This window comes from Castor canadensis, chromosome 1 (genome assembly GCF_047511655.1).
Source record: "Castor canadensis chromosome 1, mCasCan1.hap1v2, whole genome shotgun sequence".
In the NCBI taxonomy this organism is placed as follows: Eukaryota; Metazoa; Chordata; class Mammalia; order Rodentia; family Castoridae; genus Castor; species Castor canadensis.
In genome coordinates this window covers 188,977,535-188,999,871 of record NC_133386.1, presented here as the reverse complement: position 1 = coordinate 188,999,871, position 22,337 = coordinate 188,977,535, and the positions used below count along the sequence as shown (strand labels likewise).

Genomic DNA, 22,337 nt, shown 5'->3' with positions numbered 1-22,337 from the left:
CTTGCTCTTATTTGCTAAGCAATTAGAATTCTATTCAGAAAATATGTACCCATTACTATATCTTCGACAGTTTTCCTTACATTTTCCTGAGGTATTTTATAAGTCTCAGATCTTACATTAAGACCTTTGATATATTTGGAATTGAATTTTGTACAAGGTGAGAGATATATAGGGGTTTAGTTTTAGTCTTCAACATGTAGATACCCAGTTTTTCCAGCACTTTTGTTGAAGAGGCTATTTTTCTTCAGCGAATATTTTGACCCTTTGTCAAAGGTCTGACGACTTTAGCTACACAATTTTTTTTGCCTTCTGTTAGATCAATTGTTCCTCATGTTTATTTTTGTGCCAGATTGGGCTGTTTTTATTACTATGACTCTGTAGTATAATTTGAAGTCTACTTTTGTGATACCTCCCTCACTGCTCTTTTTGCTCAGAATTGCTTTTATATGGTTTTGATTTTGTTTACATAGTAAATTTAAGATTAAGTTTTCTATTTTTGTGAAGAATAATATTAGGAAATTGATGGAAATGAAATTGAGTCTGTAGATTGCTTCCATTATTATAGTCATTTTTATAATTTTATTTCTGTATGTCTATGAACACGGGAGAGTTTTCCATATCTGGTGTCTTCTTCAATTTCTTTCTTTGATGTTTAATAGCTTTCTTGTAGGATCGTTTTATACTCATATGACCTGCCTAAACTGACCCAAGGATACCAACCATTTAAATAGATCTATAATGAACTGTGTGGTTAAAGCAGTCTCCCAAAAAAGAAGAGTCTGAGACTAGATGAATTAACAGACAAATTTTACCAGACATTTAAAGAAGATCTATCACCAATACTTGCCAAATTATTTCATGAAATATAAAGAAAAGAAAAGCTACAAACTCATTCTGTGATGCTAGAAATATTCTATTTCTCTGTCTCTCTGTCTCTCTCTCTCTCTCCATATATATATATGGATATAATTTAAAATACATATGATTATATATATAATGGAATATGACCCAGTCAACAAGAATAATGAAATTATGTCAGTTATGTCATTGGCAATAAAATGGATGAAACTAGACAGCAACATGTCGAGTGAGATAAACCAAGCTCAAAAAACAAAATATCACATGTTCTTGATCATTTTTTGAACCTAGACAAAAGTTGATGATGATGATGAAGAATGTGAAAAGGGGATGATCTGTTTGTAATATACACTGTATGCATATATGGAATTATCACAATGAAACTATATTGCTTTTTCATGTATGCTAATTCACAACTATCATAAAAGTATTAAAAAGTAATCTAGAAAGTTATATTTGAGAGACATGATTGTTTTATACTATGTAACATATATTTGTGTGTATATAATATTTTCAACTATTCTTGCATACATTGCACATGGAAATAGAAACACACTAATGGAAAATCTTAGAATATTTTATGAAAATAGATTTCTTTCCTAGAATATTGCTGAACTTAAAGAGAAACCAAGTAAAATAAGATTTCTATTTGGAAAATGATGATTAAATATGTTATCTTTCCTCTCTTATTTATTTGTTTCACAGATCAGCTAACAGATGAAAGTGTAGAACTTTGAAACCTAAATGGACCTGGAAGCTTCTAATAGCAGCCTCCGTCTGTCATTACTTATCCTTTAAGTCCTTAAAGTTAAGAGCTCAAAATTGCCACCAATCAAAGATGGATTTATTTGTGTTCTAAATGGTCCTTGAAGTGGTTTTAATCAAGTGAATCTCTCACCGTGTCTCACTTTATTACCCTTGTTGCTTGTAGTTATCAGAATAACTTGAATGTACTGAACATACAGCATCTTGAAATCAAGACTCACTGTATAACTCAGACTTTGTTTCTGTTCCTTTTAGGATATGTTGTCTAACAACACTTTATCCCTGCCTGGTAAATATCCTGTGAAGGATAAACCCCAGAGTGGACAGCTTTTCAGGTCCCTCAGGTGCACTGCAGCATGAGACAGACAGATTACCTTCCATCTGCCCTGGATAGATATTCTGAGCCTTTGGCTGTCAGATTGCTATGAATCCTATACTTCTTTTGATCCTTGCTGTTGACTAAACATAACCAGTTTGCTTTGGTTACTGTGCTTTGTGAGTATTCTACTCACCAGATTCAGGTAATTGGTATAATTTGCATGCTGAGATGCAGTGTGAAAACTGTTTCGACTTCTATTCATGCTGATTGTCATAGTGATGATCTTCTCCATCTGCCTTTCAGTGGGTGTATCTGCATCCCCAGGATTGGTGGCCAGCATATATGCCTCATGACTTTAATCTTATTTCTTATTTTAAAAGACAATATTATTTATTAAAAATGGTATAGTGATTTTTTATGCTGTGTTTCTTTAGAAATCCATTTCAAGATAGCATGAGATACACTGACAATCATGAAGTGTTTTTTTTAAATCAATCATATCTACTGATCTATTGGAAATCTAGCTCCTGTTTCTAGTTCATGAAATAGTGTAGGGAAAAGTGTATTCTCAAAGGTATATGGCAAATTGTAATCAATATCCCTTTCAAACATTGTCTCTTGTTCTCTGAGGCTGATGCAATTTAGCTATTCACAATAATTGCTGCCAAGATCATTTCCACTCTAATATGCTGTTGGTTATCAACTCCTTAGTGGTAAAATGCAGCTAATTGGCAAGAAGCTTCATATATGAATGCTACCTTTCAGCAACTTGATAAGATTCTTATGAGCAGCCCTCACTTCTCTCTGTCTTTAGAAAAGTGACTTCCTTCCTCTTGAGACAGAGGAAGAAGCACCACTCTTCTTTTCTTTCCTTCACTCTAAACTTGTCACAGCTCCATCCTCACTCAAGACCTGTATGGCCCTGGGGAGTTTCCACTCTTTATTTACATGGCACCTGATAGAATATCTGTAATGTGTAGACAATTGTTTATCACATTTGACTAGTTTAAAAAAACTTTTTAAAAGCAATGTTTTTTAGCTCAACTTTGGTATTGGCCTTCAGCCCAAATTAATTATCTACACAGACTTATCTCTGAAAATGGGAAGAGTTACATGCTTATATCAGTGAGATTTCTGACTTTTTTGTTCATCAATACTATGACTACATAGTTTACTTTCATGTGCAATCTCAATAATTACACTATTATAAATTATTCATAGCAATCAGACTCATTGCCAATATATCATCATTCACTCTTATAATATCAATATTATCAGCAATTATAATACTATATTATGGTAGTGTAATCATAATACTATTACACAGCTTATAGCTTATCTTCCAAAATTATACACAGATTTGGCAGCTATAGCTAGTAGCAACACTAAATCAATCAAGAACAAGCATGAATAAGATTACAAAACAAAATGAAACTGCAGTCCTGGTGTTGGGTACCAAGCATCACCATGGACTGGGAATAATGGAGTTTGCACAGCCTTTTCATGTAGAAGTTTGTACAGTCTCTTCTACTATAATTTCCCCAGTACCTGGTGTCTTGACCTTTGTTCTCACATCTCCTTGAAGAATACAACTGCTGTGTCTGTATACCAACCCCCTGATGCAAAACTAGATAAAGTACCAGAACTGTTAGGAAACTCCCTGATGCCAGATTAATCAATACCTTAGATAAGGTGTCCTGTGTGCCTTGATGGTTCCAGAACTGATGTGTTGCAATTAAGCTTCTATAGCCTTAGGAAAATTAGCCCACCAAACCTCATTCCTTTCACCTTGTATCAAGAATTATTAAAACTTGATTTTTACCTGAGACTTTTCCTTGTACTGACCTAATAAAATAAACACTCTGGCTCAGGTAGGCGCTCACATTTCCCATCAGGAATGTGCAGTCCTCCTGATACCAATGTTCTGTTTTATGTTGTATGTCTGTATGTTTTTGTGTGTTTTATTTATCATTCTAGGTCGCTCTTAGTCAGTCTTGTGAAGCATACCCATGCAGGCGGGGGCAAGTGGCACCCAACCTTGGGGCCTGACTACAAGAAAACTCATTGGATAAGGCGAGGGAATGCTCTCTGGAGGACATGTCCACAAGGAAAATAAGGTAAGGATATAGGGCATATTGAATATATTTGGGAATAATAAATATGGGACAAACTGAATCTAAGAAAAGAGATCCCTATGTACAGATGCTTAAAGCTATGCTTAAAACTAGAGGGAGTTTAAAGTTAAGTCTCGTCAACTTGTACAGTTTTTAGATTTTGTTCAGTATACTTATCCCTGGTTTCCTAGAGAAGGGACAGTTAATTTAGAAACCTGGCAAAAGGTAGGAGAGAGTTTAAGAAACTGCTACACAGTGGAAGGAGCTAAGGACATGCCAATTTTTACCTTTGCTATGTGGAGTCAAATTTGGGACTGTTTAGACCCAACCCCAATTCATAAAATAAAAATTAAGCCTTCTGAATCAGAACCAGGAGGCTATAAAAAATCAGGAAATGGCAGTCACCACAGCTTTAACCAAGTTCAGCTGTCACTACCTTCAGCCCCTATGGCTCTGGCAGAACTCTTGCCACCTTTTCCCAAATTGAATCCACTCTTAACTGACAGGGATTCTGAAAACGGATCTGAGTCAAAAGGCAATAATGAGGAAGATTATCAGGATGCTCTGCCTCAACCTTTCAAAAAATCACTTTCAACTGTATCCTCTAAAAATAGTCCATTACAACATATGTTGGCTCTGGCATGAAAGTCAGGAGAGGACTCTTCTGGTTTTAATGTTACCCAGTCTTTGAACAAACCGATCCAGCTACAGGGCAGCCTCAGAGGCATTATGAACCTATTCCATTTAAAACCCTAAAAGAGCTCAAGGAAGCTTGTGCTATATACAGGGCTACAGCTCCACTTACACAGCAGCAGTTAAATAGCATCACTGCTGGCTCTGCTCTCCCTCCTGAGGATTGGATGGCTTTGCTAAAGCTTGCCTTGGCCCTGGGGATTATATACTACAGAAAACTAGCTATACTGAAATATGTAAAGAACAAGCCACCCGCAATACTGCTCATAGCATACCAATTACTGCAGATATGCTCCTAGGTCAAGAGGGCCATACAGGCTTACAAAATCAATTAAATTATGCCCCATTAACATATGACCAAACGGGTATTGCTGCCACCAGAGAGTGGAAAGAGCTACCCACTAAAGGAGATAAGTCCCAAGAAATTACTAAAATTCTTCGGGGTCCTGGAGAGATTTGCAAGACTTTGTGGCTCTCTTATTACACCATATGGGTAGGACTGTTGGAGACCCTGAACTGGGTACTCTCCCTGTAAAACAGCCTTTGGAAATGCTAACAAACATTGTAAGGAAGCTCTCAGACCTTATAGGAAAAAGATTTCCTTACAAGACATGATTTGGCTCTGTTCAGATATAGGGGAAGACTATGTTCAGGGAATGGCATTAGCGGCTGCCCTGAAGGAAACCTTATGCCCTTCAAAAGCAAGTGTGTGTTATAATTGTAACAAACCAGGTCATTTTACCAAAGAATGTCGTAAGGTCACAAAAGCAAATTTACCACCTGCTGGATCTTTTGGTCAAGGACAAAAGCCCTCAGGAATATGTCCTCATTCCAAATGTGGCTGTCACTGGGCTAATGACTGTCACTCACAATCTGATATAGAAGGGTGACCATTGCAAAGGCAGCAGGGAAACTCTTCGTGGGGCCAGCCCTGGCCCCATCAAACAGTAAGGGCACTCAACACCCTCCAGGAAGTACCAGCCGGGTCACCATAACAGACCTCCTTTGTGCCACCCCTGGAAGTGCAGGACTAGATCTCAGTCCCTCCACCCAATACACATTAACTTCTGAGATGGGAACTGAGACAATTCCTACAAGGAACCTATGGGCCATTGCCAGAAGGGAAAATAGGATTAATTTTAGGAAAAAGTAGTTTGACATTAAAGGGTTTGCAAATACATCCTGGAGTTACTGATCAAGGTTATATGGGAGAACTTAAAATTCTTGTTCAAGCTCCTCAGACTTTTGTGGCTATTGCTCCCACAGACAAGATTGCACAGTTGATAATCTTTCCCAATGTAAGGGTTGGAAAAGTGCTCGCGGACACCTCACAGGGAGAAAAAGGGCTTGGTCATTCTGAGCATGCTTACTGGGTATAGCTAGTCACTTCTGACCTCCCCAAGATGGCTCTATTTTTAAATGGAAAGTGGTTTAATGTTTTGCTAGACACTGGGGCAGATATTTCTGTAATTTCAGAGCAACACTAGCCATCCACATGGTCTTGTGTTCAGGATACAGCAGATTTAAAAGGTCTTGGCTCTGCCACAGTACTGTCAAACTCATCTGAGGTATCTCTTTAATGGATAATTTCCATTTCATGCTATTAGCTCCTCAAAGACATTGGCTAGGAACAATTTCCAGTTAGTAAAGTCATAATTCACTGGCATTTTCTCTTTATAAAGGAACTCAAACGGGCTATTTAGAAGCTGAACAAACACCTTGATTATTATTATAGATAATATTATAGAGGGACTGCTGTATCATTGTTACACAAACTCAGGCACACCTACTAGAGTTTAAGATTATATGGATTATGTAATTACATGAAATTTGGCATCTTAAGATTTATTTCCATTTTAAGCTATACCATTGGGTGAAAGTGCTGTTCAGTGTCACAGAAGCAAATGAAAGAGTCAACATCACTCTTTTGGCTTATTTTCCTTGTGCTTTTTGGTTATACTTCCACCTGGTCCAGTGAAGCCCTTCCAGGGGCACATCATTCAGTTCTCTGCCCAGCTACTCAAACATAAAACAATGGGCTTCACTTCAACCATCCCAGTACCTAGCACTCAAGTAAACAATGCAGCTTTAAACAGAGGAGAGACTTATAGACCTTGCACAATTCTTGATTTTGTAGTTTTCCAAGGAAGTCAGAAAAGAATCAATCTTAAAGAAACTGAATTTAGGTCTGGAGGTGTGGTTCAAGTTGAACAGTGCTTGCTTTGTAAGCACAAAGTCCTGAGTTCAAACCCCAGTTCCACAAAAAAAGAAAAACTTGAAGTTATGTTAAAATATAATGTAGTATCTTAAAAAAGAAAAAGCAAACAATGGAAAAACTTAGGGAAAATACAGCTTATTAATCAAATTTTATTTGGCTAAGTTCTAGTAAGTCAGTATAAGTTACTGCATTTAGAAATACAGCCTATCATGTTTTTCTGACAGTAGTAGCACAGGACATGAAAATAGTTCATAGCTCTTTAGCCTTTTGGAACTTCTAAACATAAAAGAACAAAGGCTAACAGGATTTGACATTCAGAAATTTACTTGTTTAGCAGAAGTCAGGAGCTAGTTAAAACACCAGAGTCTCATTCATTCTGGGTGTTCTCAGTAACTTCCCATGTGGAGCCCAATGGTGCTAAGCCTCATCACACATCAGAATCACTTGAAGTTTTCAAAAACTACTGAATTCCCAGGCCAATTAAATTTGGAAGGGTAGGCCAGAGTCAGTATTTTTTATGCTTCCTGGTGACTCTAGCATTCAGCCAGTCTGCAGACCACTGCTACACTTCTTTCAGAAACTTGCTCTTGAAAGCCACATGAATGGAATTCCAGTCTAGATAGTTTTACTTTTTCTAAATTACATGAGTTCTTTTTGGCCCCCTGTGTTTTTTTTTTTTTAAATAAAAACACAGGTGTGCTTCCTCTCAAGATGTAGCCTGGTGTTTGGGAGGTGCTGATTGTCAAGGTTATTTGGAGCACTGGTTGTAAAGAAGAATGTCCTTGTCTTAGCAGAGCAGGCAGTTTCAGGCTTCAGCAGCTGCCTCCAGCAACAAAAAAAGCACAGATACCCATCACCATTATTATATATGCTGACACCAGATTTATTCCATAATGAGGACTTAGGAAGGTCTGGGCAGACACCAGCAGATGGGTCAGGAGGGCTATTAGAAAGATGTATCACTTTTTTTTTATCACAGCCATCAAAAGAGACAATACCCCTGAACATGTGCAGCAATATGATATGAATTAAGGAAGAACTGAGGAGAATCTCCATGAATGCACATCATGCCTGGCCCCAAGGAGTCAGACAGGGTATTCACAAAGGAAAATACTACACTCATGATTCCAAAGCCCAAGCCAGAAACATAGGCCAGCAATTGCATGGAAGGTGTTGTCTCATCTGGTTTTATGCTCTTGAAACCCTCCTTGTCTTTTTTAAAAAGTCTATAATATGCAAACCGGAACATTTCTTGGATAATGACTGAAAGCAACACTCCAAAGATTAGCAGATATTTCTGTACTGGTTCATCTTTGTTACCAGAAGTGAGTCTTGCTATGAACCAAAAAAGGGATGAGATCAGTGGAGACACCAACCAGAAGAATGCTCTGACAATGAGGAAGATGATGTGTAATGGGTTGGTGGTGATGGTGAAGATGTAGAGAGCGAGCACAGGCCCAAAGGCAATGAAGGCACAGCCAAAAAACACCACTGTGGTCATGGCAACTGCACAGGCCCAGGGCATCCTGGTTTCTGTGTTTTTGGTTAAATGCCCAAAAGTGAAATCAGTTAATAACAGAATTATACTTTAATTGTTGAAAACCTTTTTCTATAATGGCTAACTGAATTTAAATTTCCCAAATCATTGCACAATGATTTCAATATCTCCATGTCCTCACCAATACTTCCTTCCTTCTTTCCTTCTTTCCTTTTTTCTACTTCTTTCTTTCTCTCTACTTCCTTCTTTCCTTCAAGTTCATCTTCATCACCATCTTTTTAATGGAATTTCATTATCTTAAAAAGAATTAGTTAATATCTCATTCTGGTTTCAATTTACATTTTGCCAATGAATAGTAATATTAAGATTGTTTTCATGACCAGGCGGCTAATTATGTCTTTTATGTAATAATCTATACTTAATTTCTTTACACATTTTTACTCAATTATTCATGTTTTAAATTTGTTTTAGATTTATTTAGTATTTATTGACATACCAATGACAGGTACCAATTCCTAATATAGTTTGGATAGCAACTCTTTATTAAATATATGGGTTGCAATATTTTCTCTAATTATACATATTGCCACAGTTTGACTCTTAGTTCTTCCAATAACTTTATCAAGTAGCTATATACACAATTTTACTTGTGGAAAAATGAGTTTGATGTTCCCATTCCAGAGGAATCAATACAGAAACCTTAAGGTGACAGCGGTCAACATGAGAAGGGGATCAGGAACCAGTGTAAAGATCAGTTAGAGATGAATCAACCTGGGTTTTAACATATTTGTACATGAAAGCAATGATAGAAATCTCTGTATAGCTGTCCTTATCTCAACTAGCAAAAATTCTATGTCTTTCTTATTATTGCTTATTTCTACTCTTCAAGGGAACTGAAGAAAAGCACAGAACAGGTTCTTCCTGGAAAGGAGGCGGGAGGCGGAAGAAGGTGGAGGTGGGGCAGAAGGGAGAAATGACCCAAATGATATATGCACATGTGAATAAATGAATAATAAAAAAATTAGTTGGTATACAATTAATTGAGTTTTCATATCTTTTTGAATAGTCCCCATCTTCTTTCCATTCTTCTACATTGATTCTGGACATGATTCTGAAATGACAGGATGCAAAGACCACCCTAAACCTGGTTATCAAATTATCTTTGGTTCTATGCCCTATCATTCCTGAATGATTCTCAACCTCTTTAACTCTCAGTTGAGGCTTAATTTTATAACGCTCCATTCTCACTAAGTTCATCTTATTCAATGGAAAATTGATCTGATGATTTTCTTCCAATTGAAAAATATTTTGGAAAATATTGTTTATATTTACAAAAGATTCAGTTTATAATGTCACTTAGTTCACAAAATAAAATAGTTAATTGTAGACTTTTAGATGAAATGGCACTCTAACAGTTGGACTAGAGATTTCATGAAGTAAATATGTAACTGTGTATTGTCCCATGACCCATTTTCATCCACTTTTTGTAGTTTATAGTATTACATGTCTACTATCATCAGATAATTTACAAAAAGATCCCACAGAAGAAGTTGGTATATAATCTGAAAACTTTAGTTCTACATATTGGTTTAATAATCCTAGTTTCAGATAAGCTAATAACATGCTGAACATAAAAAAGTGAATAGAAATTAAGTTATTTTATAAGATGGAAAGCTATTTATTTTTATTTTTGTACATGATTATTTTCTATTCTTCAACTGAAGACTCTTTCCTGAAAACAGCCACAGCTGTTGTCCTGATCTTACCAGAAATTCAAAGGATCTGGAGTCACTTTTTTATACTGCACTTTTCATGGATACTCCATCTTTAAACACTATTTCTTCACCTTATTATTTGACCAGATATACCTCTTCCTGCCAAGATAGCTACTCTCTCAGAATCCTGACAAGACAGGAGTTAGATTGATGTGCCTCTGTGTGTGTGCGTGTGTGTGTGTGTGTGTGTGTGCATGTGTAGACACAATGAAAAAATAAAAATATACATTATAGCACAAGAAACCAATTACAAGCCAAGGAGAGGTTATAGCATGCACTGGAGGCAGAAGGGAAGTCCAGAGACAGTAGGGAGCTCAGTCATTGTGACAGGAAAGGGAGAATGCATGGGAATACACCTTTATTAAGGTTCTTACTCTGGGTGTGGATTAGATAGTTTAGAGAAAATTCATGAGTAAAAGAATAGTTGAATGAAAACACTTCTGGCACATTTATTATGTCTTATCATTGTCATCAGCTATGGTTGTGTTGTGTTGTGGAGCAGTAAGATGAGGAACAAGCTGGGTATATAAAAAAAAAACCAGGCATAACAGGGTAGGGTATTACTAAACTAAAATTTATCTGTCAGTTGTAAAACTGAATGCTGAGTCAATTACTACTATTACCCAATTTATGATGAGAAGGAATGAAAGCTATATACATTATTTTAAATATGGAAAGATATTCATATAAAATGACAATTCTTAAGAAACTGGAAATAATTTAAATATATTTTGTACCTAAATAAAATTTTTTTGATCACAGTGGGGTCTTCCTGGCTAACATATGACTGTAGAGAATAGAATCTAGAGATGATATTTGACTCAGTTCCTTCCAATTCCTATATTCTACTTGTTGTAAGACTTTGTCCACTGTGTAATTGAGGAGAACCTCAATTTTTTGAGGAACAAATAATTAAATGATTAATATTGTAGCCTAGGCATCTGCTATGGAGTAGCATGTTGGCCAGGCCCCAGAGATGTTCATACCCCTGATAATGCACTCTCATTAAGGGAAGAGGATGTGAGTGTATTGGATTAGTAATTAATACCTCATTCTGTGTGGAACTAGACATAAGGGATGCACCTAGAGTGACAAAAGTCTGCCCTGGGTCACAGCTGCTCATATGGGCACTCATGCTCATCTAGCCCACATCCAGAACCCAGAGAAGAAAATGATGATCTCCTAAGAAGCTGAAAATTCTTTTTCTGTTTTCATCTAAAGATACAATCAAGTAACATTTGAAAAAGAACGTGAAATGAATCGGTAAGGCTCTTCTTAACTAATTTCACCACTATTCATAAGTGGATTGAATTTAAATCCCCTAGTGATCTAAGGGTTATTTCTTTACTAGACTCATAGTGTTTTAAGGCTTATACTTCACACGTTTATTTGAAAACAATAAACATCCCAGTTATACAAATTTTCCACATTGAATGATCTAATGACTTAACCTGGCAGTTTCTATTCCCAGCATTTAGCCTCCATACATAGAATTAATTTCATGGACTCTCTGAAAAATTTTACTACATGTTAATGAATCTTGGATTTGATTAGAATATCATAGTAACATTTAGTAAATACTATTTTATATTAATGGTTTTAATTGAGGGATGAATTCTTTTTTCCTTTTTGTTTGCAGTACTTGTCTTTGAACTCAAAGTCCTGCACTTACTTGGCCAGCACTCTGCTCCTTGAAACTTTCTCTTCCTTTTACATTCATCTTTCCTCTTTTTTATTTTGCTTCATTTTAAAAATATTTTACTATCATATTATTGTTGTACTAGAGAGTACATTGTGACATTGACAAAAGTGCTTACAGTATATCTTAAATTCACTCTTTCATCATTCTTCTTTATGCCTTTCCCCTCATTCTTTTTTTATTAGCATATTATAGTTGTATCAGGTAAACAATTTTGACATTTACAAAAGTTCATAGAATATATCACAGTTGATTTCAAACCCATCATTCTCTTTTATCCCCCCATTTCTGAAATAATTTCAATGGTTCTCATTTTTCCATTTTCATACATGAGTACATAATCTTTCCACTACATTCATCCTCCTATACCCCTTTGTTATATCTTCCTCCATACTGGTACCAAGCCCCTAGAAAACATAACCACTGAATTTAGTTGTAAGTCACTGTACCTACAATATGGCTGTAATGACTGTGACAGTAGTGGTGACACTGGTGATGGCCTTGAGGATGAGGTTAGAGGTTTTCTCATGTTAATAATAATGGTAATATAGCATCATCAGGGGCAGATACTACTAAGTTATATTTACATTTCTTTTTAATTACATATCATTGTCACTTTCACCCTGCAAAATTCTGCAGTGAGATGTACTTCCATTAACAAGCTCTTAGTTGTATGAAAAGAGAAAGAAACTGGTAGGATATTTGTATGAAGAGAAAGTTTGAAGAGATTTATTTGTAAATTTAGTTATCTAATCAAATGATCCGAGAATTTCAGTGGCAGTCTAGGTTCTCAAATTTTCACTGGCTGAGAATAATTGCACATGCATCCATACACATTCAAATACAATTGAAAAACACACATCAGCCATATACTCAGGTTTCCTGGAATTCAAATTCAAGCTATATCTCACAGTTACTCTGCTACCTTCAAGATGTAACAAACATCTTACTACAAGAGTTAAATGGTAATTATTTTTCATAAGTTTGTTTAGAGAGAATAGATTGATAAATCTGCTTAGAGCAACTATATTGTCACAACATTTTATCTACTAGTTTAAAGAGTTGATGAATTTTTTTCCAAATTTTTTATAAGATGTATACAGTGAATACCTATAAGAGAATAAAGATAAAATTAAAAGTATAAAAATAAGAAATATAAAGAAGAAAGCAAATTAAATATGGAAAGAAGAAAGCTTTCTCCTAAATTATCAAGGGGATAAATATTTTGGCAGGAGAATTTACCAATAGCTATTCACAGGTAAAATGTATGAAGATTTCTTGATTGTATAATTCCATTATAAAAATTAAAACTTGATTTAACTAATATATAGTTATACACATATATTTATATGTGAACATGCAAATTGCACTGTAGAATTGTTGGAATTTCAAAAAACTAAAATAACATAAATCTTCATCTACTGGCAGAGAATGCTACCATTCATAAAAAACCATAAACTATAGAATTAAACTATAAGGTACAGAAAATATTTACATAAGTGTTCTAACCTATTACAATGTAATTATATCATTAAATTGCAAATTCAATATTTCTACCTACATGCAAATTTGAAATAATAAATTACTGTTAGGAAGTTAATCAGCTAAAAGTTATTGTAGAAGTCAACATTAGAACCTGGTGTTTATTACTGAAAGCCCTTACTTTCCGTCTGTGGTGTACAATGTCCCTTGACCCCAACTCTGGGACTCTGTTCCTGCTCTTTCCTCTGCTGGGAATATTCCTAGTCTTTCTTTTTCTTAGCCACAGTCAAGTTTTTTTTTCTTCCATTCCTTTGGTTTATAGCTCTTTTGTTGAAATTATAGTAAATTCATGATTTCAATTTCTTACCTAAGAAAATGGGCCTCATTTTAAAAGTTTTTGAAATACTAGCTGTAAGCCATTTACCAGCAGAACCTGGGTGACTAAATCCATAAAAGAAGAGGGGACTACTGTGTCCTGCTCAATAGCCACTTTAATGAAGCATCCTTTGCTTTTTATAAACTCCTTTTACACAGAGAGCATTTGGTCAGAAAAAGCATGCCAAGTATTACATGTCAAGGTTACATTAGTACAGGGAATAACAGTTAAAATTAACTCTTTGTTATGTCTCCTTCAAAATGGGAACAGAGAAGCAGCAGAAGCACAGAGTCAGCATAACTTTCTTATTTACATCTGAAGGACACGAAGCCATCTGGGAACCTTGAATACTGTTTTTCTGGACCTCTGGCTTTCTCACAAGGCCAGATACCAACTCACACAGGCACAGTTTGTTTCCAAGTCCTTTGCCTCAGTTCCTTGGAGCTTTCTCACAAGGCCAGATGCCAACTCACACAGGCAAGTTCTCACTGCTGGCTCCAACACTAGCTGTGTTTTCAAATACTGAAGGAAATTGAGGAAAGTAGACTGGCAAGGAAAAACAAAAGTATTGATTATAATTACACTTGTCTTCAATAGAACAGCTCTTTTAAAAAGGCACCTAATGCACACTGTGAAAGGTAATACCACAAAGGCAGCTGATGGTGTCACTCAACACTGAACTTGATCTTCAAGATACTTGAGGGTTCTCATATTTTGGTTTAAGCTGCCTATGAATACAATTGGTTAAAGTAATAGACAGTAAATCATCATTGAGCCTGCATGACAAAGAAATAGCTACCAGATTCCAACAACAGATTTACTTAAAACCTGAAAAATGAACCAGATTCAGCATTACCTGTTCTTCACAGCTTATTCTAATTTCGTAGAATTGATAAATATATTGAATTGTATTAGAATCTACTATGACTAATTTTAAGGAACTATGAGGAATGTGAAAGGAGGAGCAATCCTTAAGTGCTCCTCTGTGAAAAAAGAAACATAAAATAATCATGTAATAATGATATATACAAAAATGTTTTAAGAAGAGGTAGAATAAATATTCAGACTACTGAAGGTAAAAGCAAGGATTGTGGAGAATTGGTTGTCAGGGGTCATAGACATAAGCAGTAGGAAGGTCTAGAACATATATACATCATGACATATGCAGAAAAATGAATGCATATCCAGATTTCTCATTCTTTTTTGAATATTGCTTCTTTTTACTCTCATAGCATCATGAAAGCACTGTGAGTGGCTGTATGTATAAGGATTAGGAGTCCATGCTTTGAGTTTATTCACATAACTCTGAGGAAGTTGTAAAATTTCTCTAAGTCTCAGCTCCTGGTTTGGAAAATCCAGATAATCATACTAATCCATATGGTAGTTTAAAATGAAAAGTGAGGAAAAGCTCTTTGAATACATTCTAAGCTCCAGAACCATGTTAGCTGTGATTTCTTGCTTATTAATTGCACTGTGGTAGAAATTGAGAGTTGGGGAAGGTGAGATGACAAAGGCAGTTTACTGTACCCTGGCAGTATCTAAATTTTCTATGTATGGGTGCAATGACATTCCCTGAGAACAGAGTGTCAAGACTGGAAAGAAAGCATATGGGTTTGGCAATAAGGCAGTGGGACTGACAGTGGAATAAACACTGGAGCACAAAGAAATGAATCCCAGTAAGTAAGAGAGGAGGAATCATGATGGATGTAATGTCAAGTCTAAAAGTTCAACTTCCTTTTGAATCAATAAGTAGGTACTTGCACATACCTCTCTCTACATTTAAGACCTGCCAAATTATTGTTCTTCAAATGTGTTAAACATTATAGGAATGGCCCATTTAAGGAAATCTTACTCAGGCCTACACAATGAATGCAAATAATAAATGAGTCCTGCTGTGTGAGCAAAACAGAGTCACCCTGCCCCCTATAAATCCACTGAGCTGTCCGTATGTAGCAGATGTAGAAACTGAGGCAGAGAGGTGCAGCAAGATGTCCATATGACAAATATGTGGGTGAGATAATGTGAAATAAACTTCGTTTCTCATCCCCTAATTTCATGAACCTGTGCTCCTTTTATTCACAAAGGCTGTTGAAGTAAGACCTCAATTATTGTGTGAGGAGGGAGATGAGGCTAAGTCCTTTTTGCATTTCCACATTCTCCTGTGATTGCTCTGTGCCTTATGGGAGGGATAGGACCGGACAGGTTATAGAACATCAGCAGTGACCTCTCAGTATACACAGACTGATATAATGTACATTTCAATTTGAAGTCATGCTCTTTGCAAAATTCCTAAAATTTGTCAGTTAAGTGTTGTTACAAAGTCTGTGGTCATGCAAGGCATGTTTTCCTTATAGTTTTTCCTCTGGCTTGTAGCGATTAAATCTCCTAACATGCCAACAAATCTTTTCTCTTCTCTGGTAACATATTATACTGGATAATATATTGTTGCCTCTTTAGGTTTCTCAAGTCTCTCATGGAGTTTATTTAATCACCAGATAAATGGGAAAGCAAAGCAATGTGACTGAATTAATTCTCTTGGGTCTTACACGGAATCCAGACCTGCGGAAGATACTTTCAGTTGTGTTTCTAATCATGTACGTCGTCACAGTATTGGGAAATCTACTCATTGTGGTAACCATGATCACAAGTCAGGATTTGAGATCCCCTATGTATTTTTTCCTCACCTTCTTATCCCTTTTGGATGTCACCTTCTTTTCCATAATTGCTCTGAAATTGATTGTGGACTCCTTATCAGACATCACTACTATTTCCTTTGAAGGCTGCATGACCCAACTCTTTGCAGAGCATTTTTTTGGTGGTGTGGGTATCATCCTTCTCATTGTGATGGCCTATGACCGCTATATGGCCATCTGTAAGCCCCTTCACTACACAAGCATTATGACTCCTCGGATGTGTTGCCTGTTATTAGTAGGAGCTTGGATAGCAGGATTTATGAATGCAACAATTCAGTTTCTCTTCATGTACCAAATTCCATTCTGTGGTCCCAATATCATAGATCACTTTATATGTGTTTTGTTTCAATTACTGACCCTGGCCTGCATGGACACCTATACCCTGGGTCTCTTAGTCATCTTCAACAGTGGGGTGATGTGTGTGGCTATCTTCCTTATCCTAATTATCTCCTACATCATAATTCTATCTTCACTGAAGTCCTATAACTCTGACACATGACGCAAAGCCCTCTCCACCTGTGGCTCTCATCTCACAGTGGTCCTGTTTTTCTTTGTGCCATGCATTGTCCTATATGTGAGACCTGTATCTACTTACCCCATAGACAAGACAATGGCTGTATCTGATTCAATCATCACACCCATGTTGAATCCCTTGATCTACACACTGAGGAATGCAGAGGTGAAAAATGCCATGAAGAAACTCTGGACAAAATAGTAAACTTGAGTTGACAGGTAACTCATGCTAAGAACAATGTGCATTTCCCATAAGAAATAATCCTTTCAGAAGGGCATGAAAACTAGAACTTGTTAAAGTTTGAAAAAAATCTGTGTTGTGATTTAGATTCTTTTCAGTATAGGGTTTCTGATACATTCTTGCTTTATACCACTATGTGTAACCTTGCCTTGCACTAGACTTTTCTGATCTACCTTGCTTCTCCAAGCACATCTTAAGCCCCTCACCACCTTCCTCACTATGCATCAGCCATATTAGGATTTTTTTTCCTGCTTAGACCTTTGCTTTTTTCCATCAAAAAATGTGCCCTCATCTCTCTCAGGTAGTTGTTTCTCTCTTACTTCTGAATATAGGGTAAGGGCTTAACCCTTGTTTTCTGAGTGAAGATTTCTATTATGACTATATGCAAAGAGTTTTCCATTCCTGCCATTAGTCTACATCTCAAGACCTTCATTTTCTTAGTAACTATGATAAAACTATTGTACACATGCTTGTGTAATTATCAAATAACATTCATTACTTTCCACCTTTTTCTCTAGACTAATGTCTGTGAGGGAAGGACCTTTATTTTGTTTATTTTTGGCACCTACTAATTTTTTATAATGACTTTTAAATGAATAATCAAATTCATAAATTTATGGAAAAAGGAATAAAAGTGATAAGTAACTAGAAAATAAATAATACAATCAGAAACATCATTAGAAAAAGATCATGAAAATGGACAACTACAATTCAATTTTTGCTTAATTTGCTTGAGAAAGTCTTTTACTGTGTTGCCCAAGCTGGCCTAGAACCCACAATACTCTGAGACAGGCAGATTCTTCTCAGTGCATGGATGACAGACATGTTATCACACACAGATATAATTATTTTCTATAGGACATTTCATATTGAATAGCTAGAGAAGCAATCTAGCAGATAATATTTCAACTGATTTTTATATATTTATGAATAATTTTAATAGTGATGAACACAACTAATTGACAAAAAATGTTCAGAAGGAAACAACCATATGATTCATGGCATAAATATTCTCAAGTAAACTCCAATATAGGAACTACCATGGCATTTCCAAGACACTATACAAAATGAATAAATGGAATATAAAGATACACACAGAAAACAGAAAGAAGAGGGATCAGGAATTAGACAGTATATTTCCAGTATGATTAAGTTCTCACAACCTTCCTGAAGCACCAGGAGAAATGAATGACATTATTATTGCTTCAAAATAATGCAAAGTCAACTTCTTTCATAGCAAAGATTCACTCTAACTTGTGTTCTATCGTGGATTTGGGCAAAGTGGTGTTCAGAAATTTTGTAAGCTATTGGTCTGCAGCTTCCACCTGGGCCCTGACATGCTTCCCTTTGTATTTCCCTTTCCCAACTTTTAATAAAGTCCATTTACACTCATGTGTTCTGTGATGGATTCTTCCCTGATGGATAGAAAGAATTTGGAAGTCTTCTGATCCCAGACTGCACCAGCACTATTAACATTTTAGGCAAAGCCAGCCAAGGAGTTAAAAAGAATGAAAACTTCAAGAACCCAAATCACAAAGCAACAAGGCCACCTATCTCTACAAATGAACAAGATCTCCATGAACAATACAGATCTCCATGACAGACCTTAATTGTAATAAATAATAATTTAGGCACGTTGTGTTCAAATGAGTCCCAAGGCAGAGATATAGAAGAGACAATCTCCCCTTGTAGGTAGAGTCTGTTGTCCCTTGTCAACTTGAAGCAGATACTGAAGATGGACCACTCCCCTTCAGCAACCCCAAAAAAGAATTTTTTGAAATATTGCCTCTCAGGCAGAGTTTAAGGCAGGCTAAATTAGGGACTCAGAGAAAAATACATTACATCTTAAATTAACCATGTTTTGGCTCAGGAACTATCCTCACCTGGCTGGGAATTGCCCAGGCCCTCCCCCAATCATTAATTATCGAATGGGAATCTCCTTGTTCTTCCCTTCCCATAGGTTATCATAAGTTTTAAAAGCATCTAAAGAACATAAACACACTCTCTCAACTTCTGGCTTCTACCACCACATGCCCCTTTGTATTTTCTTTTCCTAACTTTTAATAAATTCCATTTACATTCCCCCCAAAATTTTATAACTATTTTCCATTTTTCCCTATTTGTCAATTATAGAACACATATAGCAATGCCTTGTTAAACTGTACCATTGCACAGCACCCATACTAACTATTTCTATATTTCTGCATTCATCAGTAAAGAAGAAAAATACATAATAGTGTGACTATTGGGATCATTGTGAAAACTTTGGGATGATGTTTTTATTCTTATAATGCAATAAATATTGGGAGAAACCTTAAAATGAAATCCTTAAAATTATTTTTGTGTAATATATGTTATTAACATGGTGCATGTCAATCCAAAAAATACTGTAATTTTAGCTTTGTTTTACAATTCTTATTATAAAGTTGAATGTTTTTCTGACTTTGTTATCCTCTAAGTTAGGATAAAAAGTAAGTTTGCTTACTTCTTTTCTATACATGATGACAATTATTTCTCATTTAATGAGATACCTCATTTTTTCATGAAATACGTTTTGAAAGGTGAGGTTTACCAATTTTTATGTACTTTTGTTTGTGATAGAACATCTATTTACTAATTTCTGTTACTAGATTTTCAACTACTAAAATTAAATTAGATAAAAATATCACATTTAAGATGTCAAAAACTAATTTGGCAGAAAATATTGTCATAAATGCCATTATTAAAATACAACAAGTTAAAATAATCTCAAAATTAACTCAATAAAAAGATATATTCCAGAAATCTAAAGAAAATGTCACAATCATTCATAAAAGATATCTATTATATCAGGGGCAAGGAAAGATCAACTTTGTTATTTTTATTTTTTATTTATTTAAATTTTTGGCAGCTCTGAGTTTTAACTCTAACCTTTGTGTTGGCTAGGCAGGCAGTTTACCACTGAAACCACATTTCTAGCTCTCTTTCTTCTGGTTATGTTAGAGATAGGTGTTCACTTTTTTTCTCAGGGCAGCCTGGACTGAGATTCTGTTTTATGTTTCCACAGTATCTGGGAAGACAGGCACACACAATCATGCCTACCTTTTATTTTGTTGAGATGGGAGTCTCGCAAACTTTTTGGAAACATATCCTCTTGATCTACCTCTCAGCCTAGCAAGTAGACAGGATTAGGGTTATAGTCATGAACCCATAGCAATGAGCTCAAGACCATTTTTTATCAATCAATTGTTATTTTCTATACCAACAGTCTTAATCTAGAGTTCTTAATTTCATGCACCTACAGAAGTCAGGTAGATCATGCAAAAGAGTCAGCCAAAATGTGTGCAGTCATTTGTTATGAAAGCAAATTCTTCCCATGCATAAGGACCAGCCACACTCAAGTTTAGTCAGGTATAGACTTTTGGGACTGCTTGTCCTTTCTAGGACTATATTTACATAATATACATTTAGGACATATTTACTATATTGTGTCAACAAGCATTAGCCTCCTTTTGTTTACTCCACTTTCCCCTATAACTTTGCATTCTGTTCCTGTTCAGACTCTGGGCAGTTCCTTCAACTTGCTTTGGCTGAGAAAATGTAGGAGACATGAACAGAAAGGAAGTTCTGAGCCTATTCCTCAATAGGACTTTTGTACTTCCATTTGCTTTAGCTGTACTCTACTTATTCACATAATTACATTCTGGCTTCCATGGTTGCCTTCTACTTCTAATTCTTAGGGTAGAGATTGTGGACAGAGTGAGATCTCCTGCAGTATCCCCAAAAGTCTGAATGTTTGTCATCTCCCTGACTCTATAGAGTCTATTTACCAGCTAGCTATTTGAAGAGATTTCCACACCAATCATCCCTATTGTCTATTGACACATTAGTGATGATTCTTCTCAGGACTCAGATTATTTTTTTGGGTTGAAATCTCAAATATTCATTCAAAACCTTCATAAATAAAACAAATTATTTCAAACTTCATGAGTAATACAAATAAATTAATTATGAATAGAATTTGTGTTATAATGTGCTAAATTTGAACATTTGATACAATAGATGTGAAATTACTAAATGTCTCTAAATCACTCTGGTGATTTCCATGCCAAGGCCAAAGAAAACTAGGCAAATTCTTGGTCAGTGTGGAAAGTGAAAGAATGGTTTGTGACAATAGCTTTGGAGAAATTTTTGTAAAATGTGCTTGCCCTTCACTTTAAATTATGTGTTTGTGTGTGTGTGTGTGTGTGTATACAGAAGAAGCTATCACAATATTGTTCTTAATGTCTTGTGCTGAACCTTCCACAATGATAGTCCCAGGGGATCTGGGCAAGAAGTGTCATTGACTGATTTGCAGAAGAACTGATGGGGTTGATCAGTGACATCAACCAACATTAATTTTGTTTCTGTACTCATAATATTCACTAGGAGCAGAGATGCATGAATGTTTACCCATGGACTGCTGAAAGGGATCCATCAGGAGGTCCTATAGGAACCAAAAAAATAGGATCATTTGAAAGGATAGAGTGCTTTTAAGGATTACAAAATGATAAACCAGGGATTGTAACAAATAGACATTATCCTCCTATATCAAGAATACCACACTTACAAATGCCCAAAGAACAACACTAAAAGAATGTCTCTTAAAGCAACTAAAATAATATAATATGTTATTCTTTTAACATCTGATCTAGAGACCATAAGTCAATAAATTAAATACCAAGACTTCTCTCCACTTGAATAATTCTCTCTCCCTTGTCCTTATTCATACTCTCTTGTCTACTTTTCTTATTTTAAGCTTCGAGGCCTCAGCTTAAGAGAGAGAGCTATGAAATTTGACATTCTGAAAAACTAATAACTTGAACATTTTCACTGATTTTTAATATTATATACTATCAACGCATTGTAATTATATAAGATAATGGGTATAGGATGATAATCCAATGCACATATCTGATGTGTAAGATCAGAACAGTGTAACTGTCCATCACCTCAAGCATTTATTATTTCTTCATGCTGATAATATTCAAAATCTTCTCTACTGGATATTTTGAAATGGACATTTTGTTATTGACAACCATACTTAGTCTATTGTGCTATAAGTCCAAGGAAAT

The 22,337-nt window shown here is 35.6% G+C and overlaps 1 protein-coding gene and 1 pseudogene across 1 annotated transcript; one reads left to right on the top strand and one right to left on the bottom strand.

Moving 5' to 3' along the window:
- Positions 1–7,715: 7,715 nt before the first annotated feature.
- On the bottom strand, positions 7,716–8,468 carry LOC109677174 (gamma-secretase subunit APH-1B pseudogene; annotated as a pseudogene).
- A 7,828-nt stretch (positions 8,469–16,296) lies between these two features.
- Positions 16,297–17,205, top strand: LOC109677158 (olfactory receptor 4C6-like). The gene is given in 1 exon segment (XM_020153293.2): positions 16,297–17,205. A coding segment is annotated over 1 exon segment (909 nt).
- Positions 17,206–22,337: the final 5,132 nt, after the last annotated feature.